A 19,684-nucleotide genomic window follows, 5' to 3' on the forward strand; every position below is an offset into this window, starting at 1 on the left:
CATGGGTTAGAAGATTATAACTTAATGCTAGACGCGTTTAGCACTTGGACGTTTATTCATTTTAATGGAAAATACTCTGTCCAATCAAATGAATAAACATCCAAGAGCTAAAAGCGGGTAGACGTGCTAATGTTTTTGCCATGTTTAGCGTTTTTCTGCTGCCAGGAGAGCTAAACATCTAGGAGAGTTCATGTGTACATGGGGCCTAAAACATGCCTCCACGAACCTCTGTAGGTGCAGGCACTGTTGAGCAATCTATTCTCAAAATTTAAAGCAGAGATATATTGACAGATACCCTGCCCAGCCATGACTCAGAATCTCAGCTCATCCAGATACCCCTTCTTAGTAATGGCTCAGCTGCTCAGTTCACCATGGTCCCACCTCCCAGCAGTGACTAAGCAGCTCAGCTCTTACTGCTCCCCTCATCCACCAGTGACTCTGCTGTTCAGTTCTTCCTTCTCTCCCCTCCCAGCCAAACTCATGAGTTTAGTTTGCATGCTTCCCTTCCCAGCAGTAACTTGGCAACTCACTATTCAAGTTCACTATATGCTACTCCTAGGAGTGACTCAGTTGCTCGAGTTTTCCTTGCTACCTTTCCCACCATTAAGCTAGCAGCCTCCTCCCCATCGCATCTCAAATATAAAGAAAAAGCAGGTGTACAGGAAGAGGCGAAAAAGAAAAATGCCAACACCCAACTTGAATGACTTCACTGATCCTCTTTGAACTTTGAGAACAAATTTCTAGCTAGGGTGACAGTATGTTAAAAAAAAAACCCATAATAATATAAAAAAATAAAATAAAAATGTAAAAAATTTTTTTACAATGATCATTTTTGGTTATAAAGTAATTTGGGTTATTTTTATTTTACTAAAAAGATAACTGAATACATTTTGGCCAAGATTTATGATGAAATATTTATTTGCAAAATTTTATCAGAAAAACACCTTTTTTCAAAATTTTTGGACTTTTCATTTATATAGCTAAAAAAATAAAAATCCCAGTGGTGAATACATACCACCAAATTAAACCTTTATCTGTCTAAAAAAAAATGCTAAAAAATTCATAAGGGTACAGTCTTGCTTGACTGCGCAATTGTCATTCAAAGTGTGATAGCGCTGAAAGCTGAAAATTGGCCTGGACAGGAAGGGGGTGACAGTGTCCGGACTTGAACAGCTGTTGGATATAAAGATGTATTATTTGCTATCTTCAATCTCTCTCATCTTCTACCAGTGCCCCCGCAGGAGAAAGATATAGGGTTCACCATCTCTGGATCAGACCAAGTGCTGTGTTCTCTGAGTTTAATGAAGTTTTACCCGCAAACGATTTTCATTACATGGACCCATGGAGAAGGAAAAAAAGAAATAATTAGTTCAACCAAGAAAATAATTCAGACCAATGATGAGACAACCTTCGATGCTATAAGTGAGTGTGTTGTTCCCCTGCAATATTTCAAGTCCTCGGTGTGTGTGACCTGGACACACGAGTCCCTAAAGGAGCCTGTAACTCGAGACCTACGTATGACAGGTACTACAACCTATCCAGTAGTCGTAATAGAATTATTCTACAAAATAACATTGTTTACACCTTTAAACAGGGTTTTCTCTCTCAGGAACTCTTAACTAATTAGTATTTCAGAAAATACTAATTTTTCCCCTTTTGTATTAATTTTCCCATGCCAGGGCTGCTGCTGTCTAGATGCATCAGCTGCACATCATTGCCCTGGATTGACTTCCTGATAGTTACAATGGTGGACAATGCCTGTGCAACATGCACCCATATTCCAGAAGGCAAATATGTGCATTTATTATATTTTTGCATTTGAACCTGCAAACCAGGTGCAATGCTCTGGTTCCTGTAGACTGTTGCTCCAGCTCAGATCCCTACTGAGGTACGGATCTTCAGTTACGTAGCTGGGAGAAGTATCAGTGGAGTACAAGTGCAGAAATGTAACCTCGCTTGTGCTCCATTGGGAATGACAGTCCCTCTGCCATGATGACAAATGGGACAAATGGGATCATCTCTATGGTGTAAGAGACCAGCAGCAACAAGTATTTTGTCACTTCAGGTTTGGGCAGAATGTAAACAATCCATTTATTGATTATGAATGTACATGTCGGTCCCGCACCTGTGTGTAAACGTAGATTGTTTTCAGCATTGTGAGGTATTGCTGCGAACATCAGATCGAGAGCAATAATTCTAGCACCAGACCTCTTTGTAATCTAAAGTGCTTAACTGTAAAGGCTTTTAAAGCATCGCCTATGGATAACATCATGTATGTAGTTTGTCGCCATTCCATGTGCAATTTTGAAGCATGCCATGTTTGGTATCTTTTATATCTTACCAAACAATATAGTATTATATTGTGTTTTTATGCATTTTACTCATTAAAGTGTATTTCTTCCAAACCAAATTGGGCTTGAAAACACAAATACTGTGTGACGTAAAAAAATTGCAAAACCCACCATTTTATTCTCTAGGGCCTCTGCTTACAATATATACTGTTTGGGGATTTTCTAGCAACAAAAATGTACTTTTATAGGTAAACAAAAAGTGTCAGATTAGGCCTGGTCTTCAAGAAGTAAAGCAGAATTCAAGCCAAATATTATTTTATTTAGGATCGTGGGAAAGGGTTAAAAAAGTCAACGTGATTAGTTATAAATTCAATTAAAGTGACACTGAATGTCATTCAGCACAGAGCACCCAATCACACCAGGCAGAGAGTATTCAGTACAGGATTATGCTTTTTATCCTCAGTGCTGGGATTGGGTACCAACTATTGTGAGTGGTCTGATTTATTTTATTTATGGATTTTAGTATATAAATGGTTTTACGCTATGGGCTTTTCTGTCTCCCCAATTCTTTCCGTTACAAAGAAGATGGCATGAACGGCGGTGTCCGCTCTTGGAATAGTAATAAGCGCAAAAGACCCACTTATTAAATTAAGTCTTATGGTCTGGTGAGTGATCATCTAATTGGGTGAATCATCCACAGCATGACCTAACAATACCACGAAGTGGGAGATGGAGTGACATGCAGTGTTTTGAAAACATGGAGCATTTTCCACTGTCTGGACACCTAATTTAGACTAAAGGAATCTTTTATATGCATTGTTTTTTGCACAAATGTCGGAATGGACGAATAAGATTTTTCAAATTACACTGGTCATGTGGTTTATTGATTGCACAATCAAAGAAAAAAATAAGGATTGTTTGCAATATATATATATATATATATATATATATATATATATATATACACACACACTCACTTGCCACTATATTAGGAACACCTTGCTAGTACCAAGAAAATCTCCCCCACACCATTACACCATTACCCCGAGCCTGAAACAAGTCAGAGTGGATCCATGCTTTCATGTTGTTTACACCACATCCTGACCCTACCATCTGAATGTCGCAGCAATCAGTCTGCCCATTCTCCTCTGACATCATCAAGGCATTTTTGTCCACACAACAGCCACTCACTAGATATTTTCTCTTTTTCGGAGCATTCTCTGTAAACCCTAGAAATGGTTGTGCATGAAAATCCCAGTAGATCAGCAGTTTTTGCAATATTCAGACCAGCCCATCTGGCACCAACAACCATGCCACATTCAAAGTCACTTAAATCCCCTTTCTTCCCCATTCTGATGCTCAGTTTGAACTCCAGCAAGTCATCTTCACCACGTCTAGACGCCTAAATGCATTGAGTTGCTGCCATGTGATTGGCAATTGAACAGGTGTACCTAATAAAGAGGCCGGTGAGTGTATGACTTTATAGCCCTGTAGCTTGTCAACATTCAGATGGATGGATGAACAGATAGACAGATGGATAGATAGATAGATAGATAGATAGATAGATAGATAGATAGATAGATAGATAGATAGATAGATAAATAGATAGATAGATAGATAGATACTGAGTAGACAGGATGGATAGACAGACAGATGGATAGATAGATATTATATATAGTGTTTAATATTTATGGTTTGATTTGCAGATTTGCCCTGGCACCCTGTGATAGAAGAAATAGAAAAACTCAAATTATTTGAGAGCAAAAATGCCAGATTGCAATATAAAATATCTAACTATTTCCCAAATGATCTCACCGTTAATTGGTATAAGAATGGAACTCTGCTTTCTCTTGATACATCGGGATATAAACAAGATATCACCAAGGCTCAGATACAGCTGGATAACACATTCAGCTGTATAGCAAGTCTACAGTTCAGACCATCACTCCAAGAAGACCAGGGGCCAGAGTTCACCTGCAGAGTGGAGCATCCCAGTATGGAGAAGCCCAGAGAGAGGAGCACAGGACCAATACAAGTCAATGGTGAGTTTCTTGTAAAGTGTCATTTCAAAATAGCAGGCATTGGTACCAGTGCCTGTGCATGGTCATCCAGAGCCCAGGACGAAGATGGGAAGCTGCACACCCTCCTTCTTAGCTCCCCCTGTATCAGCAGTGTCACTGAAATAGAAAAAAAAATCCCTAAAATGGTGGTGCCACTGCAAGAAATATTAATAAATTATCTTCTCCCGGTAGAGAGCTCTTCCCTTGAGCACCCACGCCCCCCCCACCCCGTCCCGACCAGGCCACAAAGTCCTTTCCCTATCCTCCCAGTGCAGAGTTCTCCCCTCAACCACCTCATCCCACACACACAAACACAGTTTAAAGCTTTTCCCCCACCCCGCTATTACAGAGCTCTTACCTTAACCCACCTCCCACTACAAAGCTCCCCCCTTCCCTAGTACAGAATTCCTCCACCAATTCCCACAGCTACTTACCCAGCACTCAGTGTCAGAGAATGGATGGACTGTCATGCAGCAGGGCAGGGAGTGTTCTGTGTGAGGTGGAGAAACGCATTGCCACATGTAAACAAAGGAGACAGCAAAAGAAGCCAGCTCCTGTGTTTACAAATGACAAATTTGAGCACAGGCCTAGTGCCGGAGGTGGCAGTGCTGAGTAGTGCCCTGTTCCAGATGGAAAAAGGCCCTTCTGGCAAGAGTTACACTACTATACTCACTCCTGTCAGTAAGAGGCAGTGAGAAGGGAGAGGCTAAAGCTTCCAATGTGCTCCCTTCCCCCCTCTGCGCAGCAATGCTGCACCCAGAGCAGAAAAAAAACACACACAGGTGCTTTATGTGCTGATATTGCACCTACTATTCAAAATAATGAGGACCTAAACTGTGACCAAATAGCTCAGCAAAGGGCAAAGCAAAGGATAAACATGAGTCTCCATTATGTCATGCAGACTCCCTTCAGCTGATCTTTTCCCTGTTACTGACTTGTGATGCCTTGTTCTGTGTCTCGGTGGGAAGGTGGCCATCTTGGTAGAGTCAGAGCTTTGTAACTTCTAAGCTTCACCCCTGAGGTGGAGGAAGAGCAGATCCACAGAATAAATGAAGCAGAAGAATGAAGATTTTTGCACTGCTGGTTCTCAAGTACAGCATCTTGTGGAGCAAGAATAACAGCAAACTGTACAGTACTGATATCACCAAATATTATCCAAAATAAGTCCAGTTGTGACTGGTTTTCTTAAATGTTTTCCCTGCTTTACCTACTTTAGCTATTAATTAAAAAAATGAATTTTAGCATTTCATTAGACTCATCTAAATGGGATTTTTTTTGTTGTTGATTTCTAGTGACCCCCACTGTAACAGATCCAGTGAGAGTAACCCTTTGTGAATCTGGGGAAGTGCTCTGCTCTTTACGCCTTAAGAAACCCTCTCCAAAAAACATTGATTTTACGTGGAGCTTTGCTGGATGCGACTGCCAAGACCGTCCATCACAGAAAACCCTTCTAGTGAATGATAATGGGGAGATGTTCATTATCAGTGAAATTAGAATTCCCTCCGTTCATTTAAAGTTTCCCGTACAAGTCACCTGGAGGCACGAGTCTATGGCAGGTCCTCAACACTCAGAGCTGAAGAGATCAGGTAAGAACATACATTTAGTTTTAGAAGGCAAAGCCATGAACAATACAGACCACAAACCTAACACTTTTACAACAGGAAAGCATGAGAAGAAGGTATTATTATTATATCAGAGTTTGATACATAATCAACTTCATTGGGGTATCCCGATTCACTGATTAAGCTGTTTCAAATGTAATATGGTAGATAAACAATGGAGAAATGAAATTAATTCTGTGCACGCAGTTACAATAATTGTGTGTAGCTACCCTGCCCTAAGCAGGCCCCATTTTCAAACTGTAGTTTACTAGGTGGTAAAAAGCCCAAGCTGATTTATAAAGTTGTACTCATTTGGTCTTCCCTTAAGCTCAGTGTTGCTGTTTCTTCTGCCTGATGTCAGTAGACATCCCTGATATCTCATGAAATAGTGGGAGAGGCCACACTAATGCTGGGTTTCAATATTTATGTTCCCTCTGGCAGAGCAACTAGATTTATTACCAGTGGTGCATCCCAGGGAAGGACATAAATATCTGGGGGCTGACCTCTTGGCTCTCTCTCCCCAAGCTTCAGTTAGGGAGGTGTGCTCTCTGCAGTCTGAACTGTTAGACCTGTAGCCTATATGAAAGCTAACCTATACTTTGTGCTGGGACCTGGGTTTAGGCCAGAAGTGCTGCTCAGAAACTCTCCTAAATTGTTGAGGGGGAAGCTAAACCAAGCTGGAGAACCAGGAGGAGATACCCTGCTGTAGGAAGTAGCAGGAAAGAAGGTCAATCTTTCAAGGGGCCTGGTTACTCTTTTGAGAGAAGACATGAAAATGTTTGCTAGTCAACTGGAGAGTGCCATTTATAGTGTTGCTAGTATTGACTTAAAGGCCCCTTTTCACTCTACAAGCTAGAACTATATCTGCAGTCTGTAAGTGCTGCTATGGGTATCTACAGCTTTTAACCCTCTGGGGAACAGCAAAGCATTAAAATTCCTACAAATACACTGAAGCGGCTGACTCTCAATTGCTAGCCATGGACTTAGCCCTGGGGTAAAGGTTATCTCACATGCCCCCAGGGTTCAGGGGGTACTACATTTATGGCACCCAACATGGGGTCTGGCAGCATATGTGTTGTTGTTTCCCCTAACACACAACTGCAACTACAAAGTTTTGTCAAGCACTGGTATTCTTTCAAAGATTACCTTAGGCAGTTTGTATTATAAAATGCAATGTAGAAGAACCACAGTGCCCAGGACCACCCTACCAACACACTCCCCAAGTGAAATCCCACTGTGCACAGGTACAAAAACCACAAAATTTTCAATTCAAAAAACAGCGCAAAACACAAACTGCCTCACACCAATCATTATAAGCGAGCAATATTAAATACCTTATTCACTAAATAATAATAAATATAATAAACATTACACTTTAGTATAAGTGTCACAAAAATGCAAATTATATATTAAAAATTAAAGTCCAGTGACACATACAAAAACAAAAACAAAAAAAAAAAAAAAAATCCAGTGACACATACAAAAAGAAAAAATCCAGTGACACATACAAAAAGAAAAAATCCAGTGACGCATACAAAAAGAAAAAATCCAGTGACACATATAAAAAGAAAAAATCCAGTGACACATACAAAAAGGAAAAATCCAGTGACACATACAAAAAGAAGTCCAGTGCTGACGTACTTCCGGCTGGCCGTCCCAACGTCCTATGTCATTTCCGATGAGTGGAACGCACGCCGAGCGGTGCGTTCCAAGTGGCCATTTTGCTAAGTGGATGAGGTTTTCTTTGAAGTCTGTCATCCTGCTGTGTACAAGGCTGTGAGGTCCTGCTACAGGATTTGTGGAGTTTTGTTTTTATCTACAATAAATGCTGGTTATTACCTTTTAAAATGTGAGTGGTCTGGCTTAAAGTTGATTTTAAGTAAGAGTCATAACAGTATCACACTATTAGTTTTTTCTTCCTGGAACCTGGTGGAGTTGGCGAGGGGAACAATTGGAGGAATATCCATATCTTTGAGGTGGAAATAGTTGGAGGTCACAAAGGGGATCCAGGAGCCCTAATTAATCCTGAAAGGCGTTATACTCACCAAATATCTGGTGAGTGCGGTTCATGTTGGTTTTTGCACTGGTGGATGGTGGAAGGATCACTATAGGCACTGAAGATTCTCAATCAAAATAAGTTTTTTGTTTTGTTTTTTTGGGGCACTTGACTTCTTTTTGTATGTGTCACTGGATTTTTTGTTATTTTTTTTGTTTTTGTTTTTGTTTTTGTATGTGTCACTGGACTTTAAATTTTAATATATAATTTACATTTTTTGTGACACTTATACTAAAGTGTAATGTTTATTATATTTATTTTTATTTAGTGAATAAGGTATTTAATATTTCTCACTTATATTGATTGGTGTGAGGCAGTTTGTGTTTTGCGCTGTTTTTTGAATTGAAAATGTATTATAAAATGGCTAGGACTGCAAAGGACTTACAGTGGCAAAGGCTAAGATGTCACTAATTGTAATAAGTTTGTCTTGGAGCTCTAAATATGTTCATGAACTAACCTCATAGCTAAACGTTATCTCTTGGTATTCATTGATATCCATACCTAAGGGAGATTTTCACAGATATGACTGTAGGAAGGTTTATGGGTTCCAAATGACATAGCAGTGGACAATCAACCAATTCCATTTTCTTACTTCCGAGAATAAAAAAAAAAAAGCCTTACATTAAAATAAAATCTCCGGGCAGCAACGGTAGATAAACGACAGGCTTGCAGTGCCCATGTCTCTTCCTGGTGATGTGGACATTGCCCATTGTCTGTTGAAGTTGTGCAACATCTGGGTCCACAGATGGTCCTTTCATTTAACTAGCTGCCGACCGCAGATAGCCGAATGACGGCTGCACTGCGGCCGGCCAGTTCTGAGTGGACGTCATATGACGTCCCCCCAGAACGCGCTCTCCTGCGCGCCCCAGGGGCCCAGCAGTGCATCCACCTGTGCCACTCTGCAGTGTCACACACCTGTGCCCAGAAGTGCCACCTACCTGTGCCCAGCAGTGCCACCCACCTGTGCCCACCCACCTGTGCCCACCAGTGCCACCCACCTGTGCCCACCAGAGCCACCCACCTGTGCCAGCCCACCAGTGCCCGCCCACCAGTGCCACCCACCAGTGCAGCCCAGCAGTGCTGCCAGTCAGTGCCACCAGTCAGTGCCCAGCAGTTGTGCCAGTCAGTGCCGTCTATCAGTACCCATCATCAGTGTCACCTATCAGTGCCGCCTATCAGTGCTGCATATTAGTGCCGCCTATCCGTGACACCTCATTAGTGCTGTCTATCAGTGCCGCCTATCCGTGACACCTCATTAGTACTGCCTATCAGTGCCCTTTAGTGCTGCCTATCAGTGCCCATCAGTGCCGCCTATCAGTGCCCATCAGTGCCGCCTATCAGTGCCCATCAGTGCTGCCTCATCAACGCACATCAGTGAAGGAGAAAAATCACCTGTTTGAAAAATTTTATAATAGAAACAAAAGCTTTTTTTTTTTTTCAAATTTTTTGCACCTTTTTTATTTATAAAAAGTAAAGCGCCCAGTGGCGATTAAATACCACCAAAAGAAAGCTCTATTTGTGAGAAAAAAATGATCAAAATTTCATATGGGTACAATGTTGCATGACCACGCAATTGGCAATCAAAGTGCGGCAGCGCTGAAAGCTGAAAATTGGCCTGGTAAATAAGGGGGTATAAGTGCCTGGTAGGCAAGTGGTTAAACAGTCTGTCCTGTGAGGTCACAAGGGGCAGTAACAAGACCAGCTGGGAGAACAAAGATTGGCAGAGGGCAGCAATAAATCATTGGTCACCATAATCAAAAAAGGTACCATGAAGAGTCACATGAATATGGATTCAGGAAAGTAATTATGGGGCTTGAAAACTTTTTTATTTGTTAAGGGCTGATTTGCAAAGTACAGGAGGGCGGGAAGAGGATGGGAAATGAGCTTTAAGGGAGGGAAGAGAAGTCTTTATTTCCTTCCCCGACTTGTGTGCAACCTTGAAGCAACCATTTGATTTATTTATCTAGAGAAAAAGATCTTTTCCTATCAACCAACTGTTCTTTAACTACTAAGTAGAACTATAGGTAATTTTTTTTTTTCATTTTGGATATAGTAGGGGAGGGTTATAACCGCTGTCAGTTTTTTGTCATCTGCATCCTATTGGGGAGATTTCCCTTTACTTTCTGTCCCCTAATCAGAACTGGTGTCTCCATTTGATTATTTCTCCTCCTATTCTGGCTACGACCCAGAATTTGGGATTTTCTTTAACTTTACTGATAACAATAGACAGGGCAATTATAAAGGGCGCATCTTCCTAACGGGGGGAGGGGCACCTAGCAATAACAACCAGACAGGGGTATTAATTAGAGATGAGCAAATCGAACCTGGTGAAGTGGAATTCGTTTCGAATATTAGGAAAAATTCGATTCGCGCCGAATCCGAATATTAGCAAACTTCGGATGCACGAATCGAATTTTCCCCGATCGGCCGATTTTCATCCCTTCTACAGCCGGCAAAAAGTGTCCCTGCAGAGAGCTCCGCTATTTCTGACAGTTCTCTGACAGTTCCTTCACATTTACAGCGGTTGAAACATTGTATCTATTTGTTTCCATTTAGGATACAGATGTTTTTATTCGGAAACAAATAGATACAATGTTTCAACCGCTGTAAATGTGAAGGAACTGTCAGAGACCTGTCAGAAATAGCGGAGCTCTCTACAGATACACTTTTTGCTGGACTGGAATTCTTCTTATTTTCATCCTACTTCTTCTTCTTCTTCTTCTTCATCCTCAGCCTCTTCTTCTTCTTCTTCTTCTTCTTCTTCTTTTTCTTCTTCATCCTCATCCTCTTCTTCTTCTTCTTCATCCTCATCCTCCTCTTCTTCTTCTTCTTCTTCTTCATCCTCATCCTCTTCTTCTTCTTCATCCTCTTCTTCATCCTCATCCTCTTCTTCTTCTTCTTCTTCATCCTCATCCTTTTCTTCTTCTTCATCCTCATCCTCCTCTTCTTCTTCTTTTTCTTCATCCTCATCCTCTTCTTCATCCTCTTCTTCATCCTCATCCTCTTCTTCTTCATCCTCATCTTCTTCTTCTTCATCCTCATCCTCTTCTTCTTCATCCTCATCCTCCTCTTCTTCTTCTTCATCCTCATCCTCTTCTTCTTCTTCATCCTCATCCTCTTCTTCTTCTTCATTCTCATCCTCTTCTTCTTCCTCATCCTCATCTTCTTCTTCTTCATCCTCATCCTCCTCTTCTTCTTCTTCTTCCTCATCCCCATCCTCTTCTTCTTCATCATCCTCATCCTCTTCTTCTTCCTCATCCTCTTCTTCTTCATCCTCATCCTCTTCATCTTCATCCTCCTCTTCTTCTTCTTCTTCATCCTCATCCTCTTCTTCATCCTCATCATCCTCTTCTTCTTCATCCTCATCCTCTTCTTCTTCATCATCCTCATCCTCTTCTTCTTCATCCTCATCCTCCTCTTCTTCTTCATCATCCTCATCCTCTTCTTCTTCATCATCCTCATCCTCTTCTTCTTCTTCTTCTTCATCCTCATACTCTTCTTCTTCTTCATCCTCATCCTCATCCTCTTCTTCTTCATCCTCATCCTCCTCTTTTTCTTCTTCATCCTCATCCTCTTCTTCTTCTTCATCCTCATCCTCTTCTTCATCCTCATCCTCTTCTTCTTCATCCTCTTCTTCTTCTTCTTCATCCTCTTCTTCTTCATCCTCATCCTCCTCCTCTTCTTCTTCTTCATCCTCATCCTCTTCTTCTTCTTCTTCTTCCTCATCCTCTTCTTCTTCATCCTCATCCTCCTCTTCTTCTTCCTCATCCTCTTCTTCTTCTTCATCCTCATCTTCATCCTCATCCTCTTCTTCTTCATCATCCTCATCCTCCTCTTCTTCTTCATCCTCATCCTCCTCCTCTTCTTCTTCTTCATCTTCTTCTTCATCCTCATCCTCTTCTTCTTCTTCCTCATCATTCTCATCCTCTTCTTCTTCATCCTCATCCTCCTCTTCTTCTTCTTCATCCTCATCCTCTTCTTCTTCTTCATCCTCATCCTCTTCTTTTTCTTCTTCTTCTTCCTCATCCTCTTCTTTTTCTTCTTCTTCTTCCTCATCCTCTTCTTTTTCATCCTCTTCTTCTTCTTCATCCTCTTCTTCATCCTCTTCCTCTTCTTCTTTTTCTTCTTTTTGTTTTCCTCTTGCAGGTCACTGCTCATGCGCAGATTTTTTATCGGCAAAAAATCGTCCGATTTGCCCACTATTGCCGCGGGTGCTGTATGGCCTCCCATTGCTGCTGCCTCCACCGCCACACTGTGGCTCCACACTCTGGTTTTGGCCCCGTGACTGCCCAAATGAGTGAAGTGTGCGGTGATTCTAAGATCGACGGCACTCATCTGCATGTCATACTGACTGACAGTATTATTTCTCTTCCCCAGCAGACTCCAAGGGCATTTAAATTAAAGGTACAGTGTTCTGCACTAATATAAAGGCTCTCTGAAGCCTAGAAACCCTTTTTATAAGTTAAATTCGCAGCGAATAAATTCACATCAAATCGAATTTATTCCACAAATTCGGCGAATCAGCCGAATCGAATTTTTGAATAATTCGCTCATCTCTAGTATTAATCTCTCTCCACTCTATCCAAGTTATAAAAACAATCTTTCACTTTAGTTGTGCATCCTCCACAAGCTGACTGTTGGCTTTCTGATCAAAACAGTCAGTGACCTCCGCTTCTGCCATTCTTTCCAGGTTCCACTGTCCCACGGGCATCACCAGGGACATCACTTCAAGTTTCGGGTGTCACTTTCTTTGGCCACTGTGGCCAGGCAAAAAGCTGATGGATCGTGATCTGTGCTCCATTAGCTTTAATGATGATCAAGTGACACATTAGGGGTCTAAAAGATGCAAAAACAGTCCTGGCTGTACTATGCAACTTATTAGAGCCCTGAGGTTTTCTGTGGTGGGGAATATACAATGGTATGAGACAGGTACTTATACTATCAATGTAGTAAAGAGCATTTAATCATTTCTTTATATCACTTGCTGACATAAGCTAATAAATAGTCAGGTCACCTGGATCTATGTGTTCTGCTTTTTTCCAGATATTCCTTGGCACCCTCACGTTGAAGCACTAAACACGTCTTATCTCATTCAAAACAATGAATGCAAAATACAGAACAAAATCTCTGGATATTTTCCGGATGATCTGACTGTAAGCTGGCATAGGAAGGAGGCAGGGACGGGTGCCTTTCATGATATCTCTAATACACAAAAGTACAAATGGCACATTACAAAATCCCAGGAGCAGTCAGATCACACATATGCCTGTACAGCCAGTCTGGTGTTCACCCCAACGAAAGCAGACCACGGAGAAGACTTTATGTGTAGGGTGGATCATCCCAGTCTGGAGCGACCAATAGAGAAGACAACGGGAAAATTACCCCTAATAGGTTAGTATTCTGCTTTGGGAAAAATATTAAGAATGTATTGTTAGCGTTCAGTGGCAGGGAAACCTTTTATTGATGCAGCTTTCATTTTCAATATGTTATTATTCTAAATAGTAACATTGATAATTATAAAAGCATACTTTTTCATTATATCTAAAGAGCCTAGAGGTGCCAGTGACAGACACAAGCCTAAAGATACTGTTGGTTAGAAATCTGGCTGATTTCTAGGTAAATTAGGCTCTGTAAGTGGTATAACAAAAGACACATTGACCTCAGAGTTCCTACTTTGATTAGGGTCCTTGAAGAATTCCAGGTATGGATATATTTTTAAATAGTTACATTGTTACGGCTTGGACCAGCATAACTATGTGCCCTAGCCATGTGATCCCTCTAGAAGCTAGAACTCACCGTAGTAGACACTGTTAATCTATTATGTCCTGTGGGCAATACCTGGGGCTGTACGCAAATGCATCCTCCATAGGAATTCCCACTCCTCCAGATTAACATCCATCCATCAAGGTGTTACAATTTGCATAACTCCTCCCAAGAGCCAACCCACTGCTTCCATCAGGGCTGAGGGTTCTGTAGAGGAGTACCAAGGCAGGGTGCTGTGATGTTTTCAGGAAGCTATCATCCTGCCGGCTCCTCCCACCAGCCATGATCTGTCTACATTACATAGAGAAGCATAAGCACCCAAAGGTGACATCACTAGGTCTAAATTAAGGTGTGTAATGAAAATGGAAAGATTTTATTTGCAAAAATGTCATTAGCAGGGTGATTGGTAGGTAGAGGAGGAGCCAGGGAAGGCAAAATATAAGCAGATTAAACTTCAAGCTTTAAGAAAAATGTATAGTCGGAGACAATGCCAAACATGCACCAAAAATAAATTTCATATACATACACTTTATTCTAAATCCAATTTCTGATTCAGATTAAAGGCCCCAGTGATACAATTTATAAGCTAGCTTCAAGTCAATCCAGTACTTCGGCAGGGGAAAGTCCATCTCCTCTGCTGATATTGCTGATCTTCCCCATGTTCCTCCAACAACTTGTGCAAATAGCAAAAAGAAGGGAAATGGTGGAAAGTAAGGGAGAAAGTCACATGCACCTTCATACCCAAATGTGCCGGGCATTTCCAAAGGTTCTAGAAAGCTAATAGAACAGGTGTAAGCATGAAGGGAAGATTTGGCAGATTTACTTTAGGTTGCAAAGATGTAAGCTTTTGAAACATGTTGGGTTTCTTTCTCATTACTGGATCTAAAAAAAATCACAACCTTACAGTATATCTACCAACAACAGATAAATTGAAATATAACGGTGAAACACATGAATGGTGATGGTTTTTCAAACAGCATTGACCCGAAACCATTATACATTAAAAAAAACATTGAAGAGACACTGTCACTTTGAGCATTCCGAGTAAATGGTCAATGTTCTGCAGACAGCCCAACCCCCGTCCCCAAGGATTAACACCTACAGAGTCGCACCTCCATGCTGCCTCACAAAGCTGCCGAAGCCCTTGCTAATGGAGTGGGGCATGTAGGTAGGAAGAAGCATTTGACCTCCCTCATGTAGCCGAAATCAGGCCTGAGCGGCCAATCCCAAGACCCAAACACTGTCACATGGGGGATCAATGACATAATCCCTCTGCCTGAGTGAGTTCTGCCACCAGCCAACGCTGCAACTTAGATGGATGATTCTGCAGCAGTGGGCAGCAAGTGAGCATAGATGAGTAAGTAGAACAGCTTGGGGACTGGGAAAATAACAGTCACCCAGACTGAGAAAATGAAAGTCACTCTGATTGGTGAAAATGACAGCCACCCTGGTTAGTAAAATGACAGTCACCCAGATTGAGAAAATGACAGTCACCCTGATTGGGGAAAATTACAGTTTCTTTTTAATGAGCAGTGTGCAAAATATTTCCAATAAAATGTGAACATATCCTTACATTTATTATAATACCAGGATAAATCACACTCACAAATTCTTATTATTCTGCAGATCTTGGTTGGAGCCCCCATGTTTTAGAAATAGATACATCTGCTCTAGTTCTCAACGCTGATTGTGAAATACAGTGTAAAATCTTCGGCTATTTCCCAAAAAAACTGACCGTGAGTTGGCAGAAGAAGGAAAAAAATAAGAAAATTGAGCTAAAAACTAAATTTGAGAATAAGTACAAGATCCCAGCCATCACACACCAGATACAACCAGATAACACCTACAACTGTACAGCCAGGCTACAGTTCACCCCACTGCAGAGAGAAGACCAGGGGTCAGAGTTCATCTGCACAGTAAAACATCCCAAGCTGCATAAGCCCATAAAGAAAAATGTAACATTACCAGTCTTAGGTGAGTACTCTACATAGACACAGTAATTCTATAGTTTTTTTTCTGTTTCTTTTTTTTTTTTTGCAGAGTTATTTTTACTCAAAGTGGAACTTGGTTGAACTGGATGGAGATGTTTTTAGTCTTTTTTTTCAACCAGAATAACTATGTAACTAAATTGTATATGAGAACCACAAACTAATAACACAATTTATTTCATTTTTAATATTCAAAATAATATCGGCCACCCATCCATGTTTTATTTTGTTGAGAAATCACTTTGAAAAACACACCCCTAGCATTCCTGGATGCTGCTATCTTGAGTAGGGGCGGATGATTCATGTAGCATTAACTTCCTGGAATCCATCTGCCCTTAGCTCAGGCATGCAGGCAGGAGGTTGTTCTTAGCTGAGAAAGGCCCTCTGCCCCTCCTGAAGAATCCTAGGATGTATTACATAATTTTGGCTTAGGCCGGAAACCAGGAAGAAACTAAAAAAAAATTTCTAACAACTAAATATAATATACCTTCCGCATCATCAGGAGGCATGTCAGCTGAACCACACTGCAGGCGGGCCTCTTGATGATGTCACAATCAATATGGTGGCACAGGACCACGAGGTGACAGAAGACGGTAGGATTTCAGCGAGATTACGCTGGTTCCTCTTGGTGGGTGAGTATCAGAAATTTGCACAGCAGACCATCCGGTAAGACTGGTGGGTGAGCAAAGATCCACTTCAGTGGGCAGTGGGAGAAGGATACTTGCATTGTTGATCAGTGCAAAACTGCTCCTCTTAGACACAGCTAAGAAAGACATAAAAAAGAAGAAATCGAGCGCTGGGTATAAAACATATAATAGCTGCTGGCATCAAAAGGTACCTCGAGAACCCATACACAGTATAAAATCAAAATAAAATGCAACGCTAAGAGATAAGTGATGGTAGTTAAGATGCACTGGAAGGTATTAAAAAACCAGAATAAATATGAAATAAATATAAATAAAAAACCCAAAACAGTTCCTGGTAAGGGTCCAATACATCAAAATCTTGGTAATAATAAATATAGGTAATGGACCTTAATAAAGTAATAACAATAAAGTGCAATAGTCTCTATAGGCTGAGATGATAGCAGTGATGCGTGCACATAATCTTCATAAAAATTATTATTATTGTATCATGGTCTTGTGGCTTCGGTGATGACAGAGAAAGACAAAATATTGCACTAACCAGATAGCGCAAAAGGATGCGCATGGAGCATTTAAGACCTGCTCCTGGTACTCTGGAGAGGTAATATTGGAACAAAGTGGTGTCATCTGTATGGTAGCCACTAGATGTCATCCATCCGAGAGAGGTGTCCAGGATCCAGAGATGTTAGCCACAGCCACCAGAGGGGGTTTTGTTAAACACAGCTCCCAGTCTCAGCAAAGTACCTTCAAGACACAGGCTCCCAAGGAAATAAAGAGCCATGAGATAGCTGGCCTGGTAGTACATGTACATAGAAAGCAGTGATGGGCACCGATTAAGATTTTGATGTATTGGACCCTTACCAGGAACTGTTTTGGGTTTTTTAATTATATTTATTTCATATTTATTCTGGTTTTTTAATACCTTCCAGTGCATCTTAACTACCATCACTTATCTCTTAGCGCTGCATTTTATTTTGATTTTAAGCTAAGAAAGACAGCTGATATCAGTGTTTACTGGGAGGTAGAAACTCCTAATTGCTAAAGAAACCCTTAGCAACCTCTGAAGCAAACCTAGAGTTCCACAGGACCCTGGTTGAGAAACCTTGTAAAGTAAAGTGTAGTCACCTTTGACACTATGATCCCCAGAATAGATCTCTCATCACTTTGTTTTCCCATTGGTAATGGTCACCAGGAGAAATAGAAAGGAAGAATCTTTGCAAGGGAAGGCAGTAAAATACTTCACAGATGTCCGAACCCTTCTACATGGTATTCAAATTTGGAAAAAAAAAGGGGCTAGAAATATACTTTATTTTTAGGATAAATCCTTTGTGCAGCATGCCTATTGCATAAATAATCTAAAAATATTATACCCCAATGGGTTCTACAGGAGAAAGAAATGTTATATCTAAAGAATGTTAAAATGTCATAAAGTGGTGATGGACATAAGTCATTTATTACATATACAGAGTAACAAAACTAACATTTCATAAAAGGATTCCACAAAGCACAGATCTGTGTATAATGGAAGTGAGTGTACAGCATTAATAATGTTAGAGGATTCGCTTTTACAAAAAAAAATAATAAATGCACTTTTTTTGCAGGCAAAAAATATGCATTTATTTTTTGTTAGGAGCCTGTAAAGCATTGCACCCATGATCAGCAGACTGTGGGTGTAATGTCATGCTCCAGCAGATGGTCTATGTAACTGTCGGCCTGTACCTCTGATACAGGCCGGCAGTTACTGAATGACAGGAAGCTCAATGAACTACCAGAGCACCCAACAGCTCCTGGCAGTTCATTGAGAACTATGAGCCGACAACTGAAAAGGCTGTCTGTACTTGTAGTTTTCACATTCACAGAACCCTGTTAATGAATGCCATGGCCGGGCAGCCAGAACGCCCCATGGCCATGTTTTTTTTCAGATTGTGACAACGAATGTGGGGATAAGATCCTCTGCTTGCCATCAAAACAGGGGATTGGAGGGCTGCAGAGACTGGTGCATCTCTAACATGTTACACCCTAAATATTGATGTAACATGTAACCTGTTACAAAAGGCGAACTTATCCTTTAAGTTTCAGAAAAGCTTCTGGTTGCTGAATTCTGGCGGCACTGTACAGCAGCCATTCTCAGCCAGGGTTCTGTGGAGCCCTTGGGTTCCTCCAGAGGTTGTTGGGGTTCCTTGAACTGTGGCTAAGTGACCTCCTATTTGATGGTTGCTCAACCTGTGGCCCTCCAGCTGTTGCGGAACTACAAGTCCCATGAGGCATTGCAAGGCTGACAGAAGCATGACTCCCAAAGGCAGAGGCATGATGGGACTTGTAGTTCTGTAACACCTGGAGGGCCACAGGTTGAGCACCCATGTTCTATTTGATGGTACCTGCATGGATCCAGGATGAACACTATTAGACAGAACCAGCGGTATGACACTAATGATCTTTTTAGCTGCCTGTTTTTAGGGTATTCTTCTCAATGATCACCAACATAAGGAGGGATTTTTCCCAGTGATCCCTAATGAATTGGTTGTAGCAGGGGTTCACGAGGCTTAAAAATTATTTTAAGAGTTCCTCTGGATTGAAAAGGTTTAGAATGTCTCTACAAGTTCATTATAGTTAATAATTTATTTTTTTTTTCTCTTCCTCAGAGATGGATCTAAGAACAAAAAATAAAAGTTTGGCCAGTTTGCTGTAAATCCTGATCCTACTACTGCCAGTTGTTCTGTGAGCATACAGTAGCCTTGAACTAGTGATCACCTATCAAGCTTTTCAGACTCAACACCACATCTGACAATGGGTGTCAGACAAGCATGATGTTACATTCCTCTTGGAACTGTCCACTATAGTGCAAAACACCACATGTGGCATTGTGGGACCTGGACATGCTTTATTTGTAGTCCAGCAGCCTATATCTAATCAGTATTCTATATGTAGTTGGAGAGAGAGTATAGCTGGTGTGGGAACTCGCTTCAAGTGGTAGAGCTTCTTCAAAGCACATGGCAACTCGCTTATTTTTTAAGGGCCTGTTTGCCCACTTTTATTTAAATGTCAGTTCAATAACATAAAGGTTTCCCACGCAGGGGTATCCACCATCACACGAATTCAAATGAACAGTATTCGGCCTCCTGGCTTGTACGCAGTTTTAAGTCTGCCTCCTGCAGACTCTTCCCAAAGTATGGCACTAGCACACAGCTAGTCTGGCTTCCACCTCTCCTAGGTGTAGCCCACCTGACTCCACGGCAGAGACCTCCCGTCTGCCTGGGTGGAGCCCTCCTAACTGCCGGGGT

The 19,684-nt window shown here is 41.3% G+C and overlaps 2 protein-coding genes across 2 annotated transcripts in view; both read left to right on the forward strand.

Annotated features, from left to right (window-relative positions):
- The window catches only part of LOC149472061 (uncharacterized), an 86,681-nt gene extending 70,838 nt beyond the window's left edge, over positions 1-15,843 (forward strand). The window contains exons 11-16 of the mRNA XM_089693199.1: positions 1,231-1,524; positions 3,998-4,333; positions 5,644-5,937; positions 13,052-13,399; positions 15,398-15,745; positions 15,812-15,843. Coding sequence (XP_089549325.1) covers positions 1,231-1,524; positions 3,998-4,333; positions 5,644-5,937; positions 13,052-13,399; positions 15,398-15,745; positions 15,812-15,843 — 1,652 coding nt within the window. The remainder of the gene's footprint in view (positions 1-1,230; positions 1,525-3,997; positions 4,334-5,643; positions 5,938-13,051; positions 13,400-15,397; positions 15,746-15,811) is intronic.
- Positions 15,844-16,318: 475 nt separating this feature from the next.
- The window catches only part of LOC149472062 (uncharacterized), a 120,202-nt gene continuing 116,836 nt past the window's right edge, over positions 16,319-19,684 (forward strand). Inside the window, exon 1 of the mRNA XM_089693205.1 lies at positions 16,319-16,352. Within this exon, the coding sequence (XP_089549331.1) occupies positions 16,319-16,352 (34 nt within the window). The remainder of the gene's footprint in view (positions 16,353-19,684) is intronic.

This window comes from Staurois parvus, unplaced genomic scaffold, assembly GCF_062004578.1.
Source record: "Staurois parvus isolate SC_StPar_1 unplaced genomic scaffold, SC_StPar_1.0 ptg000024l, whole genome shotgun sequence".
Classification (NCBI taxonomy): domain Eukaryota; kingdom Metazoa; phylum Chordata; class Amphibia; order Anura; family Ranidae; genus Staurois; species Staurois parvus.